Source organism: Pseudopipra pipra, chromosome 7 (assembly GCF_036250125.1).
Source record: "Pseudopipra pipra isolate bDixPip1 chromosome 7, bDixPip1.hap1, whole genome shotgun sequence".
Lineage (NCBI taxonomy): Eukaryota > Metazoa > Chordata > Aves > Passeriformes > Pipridae > Pseudopipra > Pseudopipra pipra.
In genome coordinates this window covers 17,858,470-17,868,339 of record NC_087555.1, presented here as the reverse complement: position 1 = coordinate 17,868,339, position 9,870 = coordinate 17,858,470, and the positions used below count along the sequence as shown (strand labels likewise).

At 38.6% G+C, this 9,870-nt stretch overlaps 1 protein-coding gene across 1 annotated transcript; it reads left to right on the top strand.

Annotated features, from left to right (window-relative positions):
* Positions 1-20: 20 nt before the first annotated feature.
* SCRN3 (secernin 3) lies at positions 21-8,411 on the top strand. The gene is made up of 7 exons (XM_064660797.1): positions 21-275; positions 389-570; positions 1,355-1,554; positions 2,225-2,437; positions 5,017-5,179; positions 5,519-5,699; positions 6,476-8,411. The coding sequence occupies exons 1-7, from the start codon at positions 108-110 to the stop codon at positions 6,629-6,631; spliced, it is 1,263 nt and encodes a 420-aa protein (XP_064516867.1). The 5' UTR covers positions 21-107; the 3' UTR covers positions 6,632-8,411.
* Positions 8,412-9,870: the final 1,459 nt, after the last annotated feature.

Below are 9,870 nucleotides of genomic sequence, written 5' to 3'. Positions count from 1 at the left end.
CGCCGGCCCCGCCCCGCCGCCGCCACCGCTGTCCCCGCCGGTACCGCCGCTGTCCCCGCCGGTACTGCCGCTGTCCCCGCCGGGCCCGCGCGGCCGCCGCCGCCACAATGTCGCCCTGGCCGTCGCCCCGCTCCTGCGACACCTTCGTGGCGCTGCCGCCCGCCGCGGCCGGGGGCCGCGTGGTGTTCGGGAAGAACTCGGACCGGCCGGCGGACGAGGTGCAGGAGGTCGTGCACTTCCCGGCCGCCACGCACCCGCCCGGCACCGCGCTGGAGGTGAGGGCAGGACAAGTCCTGCTGGAGGTGGCGAAAACACCCCTCTCACCCCGCTTAGCGTGCTTAGCCCGCGATTTGGCCGGTGACCCGCGGTGTGCTCTGACCCCTTGCAGTGCACCTACATCAGCATCGAGCAGGCGGAGCGGACCCACGCCGTGGTGCTGAGCCGCCCCGCATGGCTCTGGGGCGCGGAGATGGGAGCCAACGAGCACGGCGTGTGCATCGGGAACGAAGCCGTGTGGGGCAGGGAAGAGGTCTGCGACAGCGAAGCTCTCCTCGGCATGGACCTCGTAAGGTTTGCACAGGCCTTTCTGGTGAATGGTATTTCGGATTTGGAATTTAACGTGGAAACCTTTGGTTTGAGTTATATGGGGAAATATGTCCTTTCGCTTTCAGAAAACACTTCTTCCACTATTCTAGGTATGGTTAAAAATAAGTACTTATTGGCACAGGCATTAAATCTCTGCCAGGAGCCCACAAGAGGTATCAGGCATTAGACCAGAATCTGTCAAGGAAATTAGCAAATATTTTTCTCTATATAAAAGTTTATACTAAACTGAAACAATTCTTTTAAGAGCACAGGTAGACTTCAGGAACTAGTGTTTGGGCCTTTTTCTAGGGTCTGTACTCATTTCCTATTTCCCCCATTTTACACACACATAATTTTAATTTTCAGTCTTAGCTGCACCTCTCTGTGTAAATAACAACAGCTTCATGTGCCTACCCCACTGGGTGCCAGTGTAACTCTCATTAACCTACAGCAGCCAGTCAACTCTTCTTGGTACTGTTTCCCCCCAGTCCAATACCCACACAGGACTTGCAGGTATTTTGTAGGAGCCTTCTCCCTGCTTTTCTGTATTTCCATTTGGTGTTTTTCCCCACGTCAAGCACTTTGAGGACCTACTTCAAAGAAGCCCTTTAAGTGACTTGCTCATTTCTCTTACCAGATCATACAAGTGTCAGGTACATATAGAAATAGCATTCCAGGTCAATTTGAATAACTGAATATGGAGGCTGAATAACTGTATATGGAGTTTATAGTTCCAAAGATAACATCTTCCTTTTTTTTTTTTTTTTAGGCTTGGACTTGAAAGAGCAGACACAGCTGAAAAGGCTCTTACTGTCATAGTTGATTTGCTGGAAAAATATGGACAGGGAGGAAACTGTATGGAGAGCCACATGACATTTACATACCATAACAGTTTTCTGATAGCTGACAGAAAGGAAGCATGGGTGCTGGAGACATCAGGAAAATACTGGGCAGCAGAAAAAGTAGAAGGTATGGATGATGCTCTTTGTTTTAAACATTTCAAATGCAATGACAATTGGCAGTTCTCCACTTTTCATTTACCATTTCATTAAGGCATCAAACTAACTTCCAGCTACATACTTGTGCCTGTAAACAGGAGTTCCTTCCTAGGGCATGAGTGCAGAGTGGCAAGCAGTTTGTCAGAGGAGCTCAGTGACAGGGCCTTTTCAGAGTCAGAGGTACCCATTCCTGCACTTGGAATACAGAGGACAGAAAGGTCAGCATGAGAATGACAGCAGTATGTATGGTCATAGGGATGGTGGCAATCAATGGCAATTTCATTTGGTGACAGGATTGCTCTATTAGGCCTTGAAGAAGTTGATTCTTCCAGTGGACTTAGAAGGACAAGCTATGTCTTTGGAGGTTTAAGAGGAAGAATGTAAAGATGGGAATAATCAGGACAGAACCTGAAGTACAATGTTGGCAATAGGAGCAAATGAGTCAGAACTGAGTGGCAGTGGAATTTCAATCAGAAGAATACATATAGCTAAGGAGAGAGGGCCAAAAATAAACCACAGGACTCAAAGATCTTACAGGAAACTCTTCATTGCTAATTTGCTTTAGTAAAGTAATTGTAAACAAAATCCCAAGAAAAATCATTCTATGTATTAAAACAGTTCTTTCCTCAATTTACAAACAGGAGGTGTACGTAATATTTCCAACCAGCTCTCTATCACAACCAAGATTGACAGAGAACACCCAAAATTGAAGGAATATGCTAAAAGCAATGGCTGGTGGGATGGGGAAAAGGAATTTGATTTTGCTGCCACATATTCTTATGTCAATACTGCCAGAATGACCACAACCAGAGGCCGATATTGTGAAGGCTATAAACTTCTGAACAAACATAAAGGTATAATTTTTATATATATTCTTTTTTAAGATATGCAAAGTATTTAGTGAGCTATGTTAATCAGAAATGATTATACATCTGATGCAGGCAATTATTCATATGACTTGGTGAACCAGAACTTACTAGAATAACTTTTTGCCTAAAGGAAAAGTGCTGAACTTGAAATCTTCTATCCATTTTTGACAGTATGTTCATGAGGAAAAATTAAAACAAGGGTCAAATATCAAACACACACAGCAACAGCAACAATCGTGAGAGATCACATTATGACCATATCACTAAATACTGTGTAAGACCTGTTCTGAAACATTTTGATAGGCTATGTATTATTACTCTACTTCTAAGGAAAAAAAAAATAGAGGCTAAAACAGACTTCCAGTGGTTTGCAGCCACAAAGAACCTTATGAACAACTTCAGTCTGGTACCATTCATATAGGCCTCAGGCAACAGCACAGCACTCAGATACATATCTTGCATTTATTTTTGACATTGGTTTTTAAGTCTTTGTAGTTTCACTGTAGCTGCTACTCTAATCTTGGGTAGTCTAATAAAACACACTGAGAGCAGAAGAAAATAATGTTCTGTACTCTAAGCAGGTGCTCCTAATCACTAAACTTACTCACTTATTTTTCAGACCTCCAGAGAAAGAAGCTATTACTTCACTTCTAACTGCATCTGTATTCACTTGCTCGTTTGAAGGAATTAATCTGAACCAGGATTACACTGCACCTCTTCGTTTTTTTCTTACTTATTTAGCTGAACTCTGCCAGACCAGGTTTAGCATTTAGTTAATGCATCAGAGTGAATTACCTTTTGCGATTTTGCTCTAGTGATCATGTAAATCCTGCATTCATTTTGGGAATTGCAGGTTCTGAATACTGAAAGCATTTTCATAATACCTGTATTTACTTGTATTTTAACAACGCTAAGATTCTATCTGCATTTTCATTCTAAATCCCCATTTTCAGGCATTTACCAGAGCTATTTGAAAAATCCCACTAGGTGTTCAGGTTATCAGCCTCATATGGCTCACTTTGTTTAGATTTATTTTAAATAGGTGCCCTAACTAAAAGCTATTTGGTTTACAGCTTCAGTAAAATCACGGGTTTCTTCATCTACCCTTCCCCGCTTTTTCACTCGGTGGCATTACAGTTGTGGGTTTTTTTCAGGCTACCAACCATGTGAAGACCATTTTTAGATAAATATTATTTTTATTTCAAAAAATAGGGAATGTATTTCGGGCATACAAAATTATAATAAATTCTAATGGAAAATGTGCAGTACCTTCTTTCCTGCTGGACAGGTTGCCAAGTTGCAGTTGACAAACTGACCTTTGCTTCTTTTAATTTCTTTGTCTAGCTTGCTGATTTCTTTAATTCTCCAACTTTCCCAGGCAACTGTGGGAATACTTAAGAGTGTTTCCTAGCTGAAATGTAGTGCTGCATGCCTGTCTACAGGCAATTTGGATCATGCATGAAAAAACAGTATTGAAGACATCTGACTTACACGCAGTTACTTTAAAAGGAAACAGCAAGGCAGTTTAAAAGAAGAATCTTTATGCAGTTAGAACTCACTGAGGGAAACATTAAAATATTAAAAATGTAGATGATACCTTCAAATAAAAAAAAAAGTGAATGAACTGTTTTTGTACCAGAAGTATACCCTCTACTGATAGACCAAATGTGAAAACTTCTGCAAGTGCTGCCTGTTAGAATATTGGATGGCTTGGTGATACCATGCCAGTATCTGAGCTTCAGTGTATGCTATACATGAACAGCAATATCATTTGAACACTGGATGCAGAGGCATATGTGGAAAGGGCTTTGTTTCACCTGAGAAGAAAGTTATTTTCACAGAGACACTTGGCACTATACCTCACACAGGGTGCTGATTAAGACTTCTTTACAAATGAATGTACTACTTTAGTTTCTGTTGATTCTGAATATAGAACATATTATTCCAGTGCATCCTTTTGATTGTCAACTTGAACCCTAAGTGCTTTTTAAGGTCGGAGGATGAAAATACATTAAAAAAAAAAGCCACCAAAAAAAACAAACCAAAACCAAACCCAAAAAACAAGTGACAGTCTTGGTGTTTCGTTTTCAAAGTTACACACAAAATCCATGCATAGTGGTTATTATTTTTATATTTTCAAAGCAACACAGTGGTATTAACTCTGTTCAAATACCAAACAGTATTGTAATGACTTAACTTCCACACAGTGCTCAGAGTTCAGCATTTAATCCAAGCTACTAATTTTCATATGAACAGTTACTTTGTGAATGGCCATTTGCTAGTCATATGTAATTTACCTGTCTGGGAAATACCACTTGTTTTCATCCTCCCCCCTTTTTAAGTCATATTATAGTGCATTATCACTTTGGGGAAAGCAGTAACATTTATACATGTATTAGCTATTAAGGTATGCCATTAGGATGACTTTTTTTTCCTGCCAACACAGACAAACTAAAATTGGCATTGCCTATTAAAGGAAAAAGCAGCCAGTTGTAGTGAACATGGCATTTAGTTGGTATTATAGGTAGCTCTGTGTCTAAATAATTGTATTGTATCTTAAATAGGATCTATCACTTCTGAAATAATGATGGAAATTCTTCGTGACAAAGAGAGTGGCATTAACATGGAAGGTGGATTTATGACAACTGGCAGCATGGTGTCTGTACTGCCTCAGCAGCCTAATCTGCCCTGTATTCACTACTTTACTGGAACTCCAGATCCAGCAAGGTGATATAGCAGCAAGTAAATAGGATAAAAAATTGCAAATATCTAAATGAAAAAGTGCTGCAGTTTGTTTAATTATATTCCTTTTTGCTTTGTTTTTCTTTCCCCCCTGAAAAAGCAGAATCAAATGTAGGAGGAACATAATGTATTATGTACCTTAATGCTCTGTACCAACCTACTTAGTGAAATACTGCTGTGACACTGACTTAGACATCAGTTAGTTTGGTTTTTTAATACTTCCTTCTTGAAAGAAGGAAGTAGAAGAATGGGGGAAAATACTGACTCAACAATTTTAACAAAACTGGGTCAGTAAAGGATCTCTGTTCTATTTTCTCTTTCTAGGTCTGTATTCAAGCCTTTCATTTTTGTGCCCGATATTACTCAGTTATTAAAAACTACATCCCCTACATTTGGTCATGATGATCCAGTTAAGAAGCAGCCACGTTTCCAGAGTAAGCCAGATCGAAGACATGAGCTCTATAAAAAACATGAAAGTGCTGCTTTAGTTATGGAAACTAATGAGGTATGTTGATTGAATTAGATTTCAATGCAAGCAGGTGGTTTATATAAGCTCCTTGCTCACATTTTGTTAATGCAGTGCCATTTAATGCCCTTTGATGGATGGCAAAGAACAGTGTAGTGCCCCAGAAGCCCCTTGTGTTGGCATCTAGCAGGCACGTTTCAAACTGCAGCCAGCACTGTACTGTACTCCCAGGCTGAGGCCCAGGTAAGTATCTGCATGGCTCACCTTTAAAAAGCTGTCCACCACAGAGTCCTGCACCAGTCAGATAAGGGGGAAATGCTTGAGCAGCCACAAGGGAATAGACAACTCCTGGTAAGAGTACTTAAAACTCTTCAGGTCTCAGGCAGAAAGGAGGGCTTGCCTTTCATCATTGCTTGGTATGGACAGGAAAGGAAACAAGATGACAAAGATAGCTGTACACAAAGGTGAAGCAGGAAAGGAGTTGCTTACTTTGAACAGTAGTATCTCTCCTATTTACAGATATGTGTTCTTAAAGATAAGTCAGTCATATGCTCACTTAAGTTTTGGTAACATAAATATCTGAAGCAGCTTTAATTTTATTTTCAATCCATCAGAAGGGTGTAGGGAGATGAAGTGAATGCTAGATATTAGGAAAGGTATCTAGGAAAACCTGTCAGGGTGCTGACTTGTACCAATACAAGTGTGCACCCTAGAAATTCTTAAAAGATTAATATACGGACTGTAGAACAGAATTATGTTAGGGTGATCACTATGTACTCTATATCTTTTAGTGAAATAGATGTTTCTTTTTGCAGGGCAAAGGTAAAGAAATGCTCGAGGAGATACAGAAGCTGGAGAAACAGAAGATAAGTCAAATGGAATCAATCCTTCAAAACGGATGTCTTGATGTTAACCAAGTGGTTAAACTTTTTTCACAGTGTGTAGAAGAAGAACTCAAAATATATAGCTAAGAATATTATTTGAATGGGGTAAAATTCTGCATTACAATTAGGTTTTCTAATGAAGAGGCTATATAGATTACATCTTATTTTCAGTATACCACTTAATATGGACAGTTTTAAAATTGCAGATTCAATATTTAGGACAAATATTAGGCTTTTGATTGTAGGAAGCAATGCTGAAAAGGCTCCTAAGAGCTGGGCAGTGGCTTTATACATGGTACAAAGCTGTCAGCAGAGACTGATTTTGCCAACAAACAGATGCAATTAGAATGCAATAGCTTGACTAAATTGTGGAACAGCTCCATCTCTGGATGAAGAACACCAATTCAGCTTTGGAGAACTCAGTTCTAGTGTACACACATGTAGCTTTTATAGTCAAGAGAATTGTAGCAGAAGTCAGACTACCTGAATTAAAATGGCCATGCTGAAGGCTTTGTAAAATGTAGAATCTATGATGAGCACTGAATGAAAAGGAAAGTGATATGCAAGTCAAGTAAGATCGATAGTCAGTTGTTTGATGAAACCATTCTAAGACACATTTCATATATGAACCTTCTACTCCTTCAATGTAAAATAGGCTAAGAGTTCAAGGTGTATTAAAAACAAATCACAGCTATAATTTTACCATGAGTGGTTGTGAAATCTGATTACATGGAATTCATCAATGCAAGCATCCTGTAAGTTATCATACAGTTTTCACTTCCCTTTCTATTTTCCCCACCCTGATACTGAAAAATAAACTTATTTACATAGAATATGATTATTGTCAAATTAATTCTCCAATGCACTTTATAATGCCCTATCATGTGGGAGTTTTAAAATGTTTCTTGAATTGTTACTTTTTAAAATTGGGCAACCAGAAAGGAAGAGTTTGGGGTACAAAAGTCTGTACATGTACTCAGCAGGACACTTAAAAGTACTTTTAATTTTTTTTTTCACTTCATATTAAGCCTTTTAACCATAACTTCGTTTGCCAAAATTAGTAGACTGTGGAGTTAATTTAATCAAGCTTTTTGCCCAGCCTGATGCTGTTTGATCAATAATATATGTAATGATTAATATATGACACTTCTTTTATTATCTGTGGCAAGGGACAAACTGAACAAATAACAAAGAAGGAAGATTCTGACTTTACCACATGATGAAGCAGGATAAAAAGTATGACCATAAGGAGAAAAACCAAACCACTCAAAAGCCAACACTTCTGCAAACCTTTAGAAGAAAACATGTAACATGAAATGAAGAATTAGAGCTGCAGCAGCAATATGGGACATGATCCAGCATCCCCACAGACACAGCAGACCACAGAAAGACCATTCTTTGATGATTTCTCTATATTTAGTCTAGAATAATCTCAGATGCTAAAGATGGGGCCGTGAACATGCAGTTTTCTCATTTTGTAAACTGTTCTATCCCCCACTGGTAAAAAAGTAAGTACATGCAAATGAATAGTCAGTGAAGTTTGCAGAATTAATATGAAAAGTAAGAACTTGGCAGAACTTATTCTTTTTGATGCTAAAATGAAAGTAGAAATTAATTTGGGATGCTGTGTTCATATCCACAGTAAGAAAATAATGAGTCAGGAAAAGCTCTTGAACTTTCTAGTTCTAGTGTGCCATGTGGCAATAGCAAGCAGGACTGAGTAGCAAGTTAAACTGAAAGCAAGTTGGAGTTGACTGTGATTCTTTTGAACCTGTGTTTGTTGACAATAAAATTTCATAGAAGCCAACAGTACATAGTGGATGTTTGTTAACTGGAAGATAGATTTAATAAAAATTTGCTGCATTTACTTGTTTTCCTTATGGATGTCCATATCTAACAACCATGTGTATCTTTGTCCTATTTTTGCTCATCAGCTGTTCCACACTAGCTCTTTCATAGCTTCAAAGCATCAGTAAATGTCGGGTAAAAACTGTGCTGAAACCAAGGTAGGAATCAAGTTTACAGGCAGCATAGCAAAACAAGTGAAACAATTTTATGCTACAATGCAAATACTGAAGTTACACAGGAAGGACAATAGTGAAGTCAGTGCAGTCTCTAAGTGAACTTCTTGGCCACTTAATCACGGGGTGCCATTCAGTAGGTTAAGCATATCAGCCCAGTTGTAATACAGGCAGGTACAGTCCAACTGATCCTCTTGTTTATGTGTTGCTTTTTATACTAACTGGTCTACAGGATACAAAGTAAAAACAATGTAATGAGTGGAGACAGTTCAAGTGATGGCCAAAAGAGTAAGGATATTTCAGTACCTTTTTATCTCGGGATTTCATCCTCCTGAAATAAATGCAGTGTAAAAATATTAAACAAAAAAAAAAGTCAGAATGTCCTCTAGAGGGCAATCTTTGCATGAATTTCACCTAGGAATGTATCACAGCTGATTTTAAAAGGTCTAGAGGTTATGAAGGAACATTATTTAAAAAAAAAAAAAAAGTACTAAAATTTCTACTTAGAAAACTACAAGTGTTATATCCATCCCGTTATCACAATTATTTTGACGTTAGTCCTAAAAAAAAGATCCAATGTTTCACTGGATATTCCTCTGCACTTACTTGTTCAGTAGATGTTTTCATGGAACTTAACTTCCAAGTTAACTGAGAATTACCCCAAACTAACCCACCTGCAAAATAAAAAATCTCATTGCACCACTGGCCAGCAAAACTATTTCTAACCACCACAAATCCACATATCAGTAGATCAACTACTGACATAACATCAAATTGTCAACTATTCTAAAACTGCTCCTTGGTGGAAGTAAATATTTACCAGATAAAAAGTTTCTTAATTTTCTAAAGCTATTCAAGTCTATTCTTGGCTTCCAGAAGTACCCAGTGATTTAGAAACTCTAAGCAGAAATTTTGAGCAATTTCTTACTTACAGATACGTTGTGTTCAAATCTAGGAAATAGCAGAGCCGTTATAAAAAAAAGGAAGCAGGACTTTCACGATGAAAATGAAAAGGACAAGAGTGCAAGAACAATGATTATGAATAGGACTGTAAAACTGCCCTAAGATCAAATTCTTGAATATCTGAAGAATTAAAAAAAAATTAATTGCATTTGATAAGTAGATGATAATGTGAAATGTTCCTGGTATGGACGTATCTTTGTGTGGACACCCTTTAACAAGTTCTCTGTCTACTTAAAAACTATGAAGGGTGGATTTAAGAAATACCAGAACTGAAACCCAAGAGCCACTTTAACAAACCTCTCAGAAAAATACATTTGTCATAAACCTTGGCATGCACATATA

Excerpts from the sequence above, each read along its gene's own strand:
- SCRN3 (XM_064660797.1), top strand. The coding sequence starts at position 108 with ATGTCGCCCTGGCCGTCGCCCCGCTCCTGCGACACCTTCGTGGCGCTG. Across the intron at positions 1,555-2,224 it reads GGCAGCAGAAAAAGTAGAAG|GAGGTGTACGTAATATTTCC; the intron begins GTATGGATGATG and ends ATTTACAAACAG. Across the intron at positions 2,438-5,016 it reads ACTTCTGAACAAACATAAAG|GATCTATCACTTCTGAAATA; the intron begins GTATAATTTTTA and ends TATCTTAAATAG.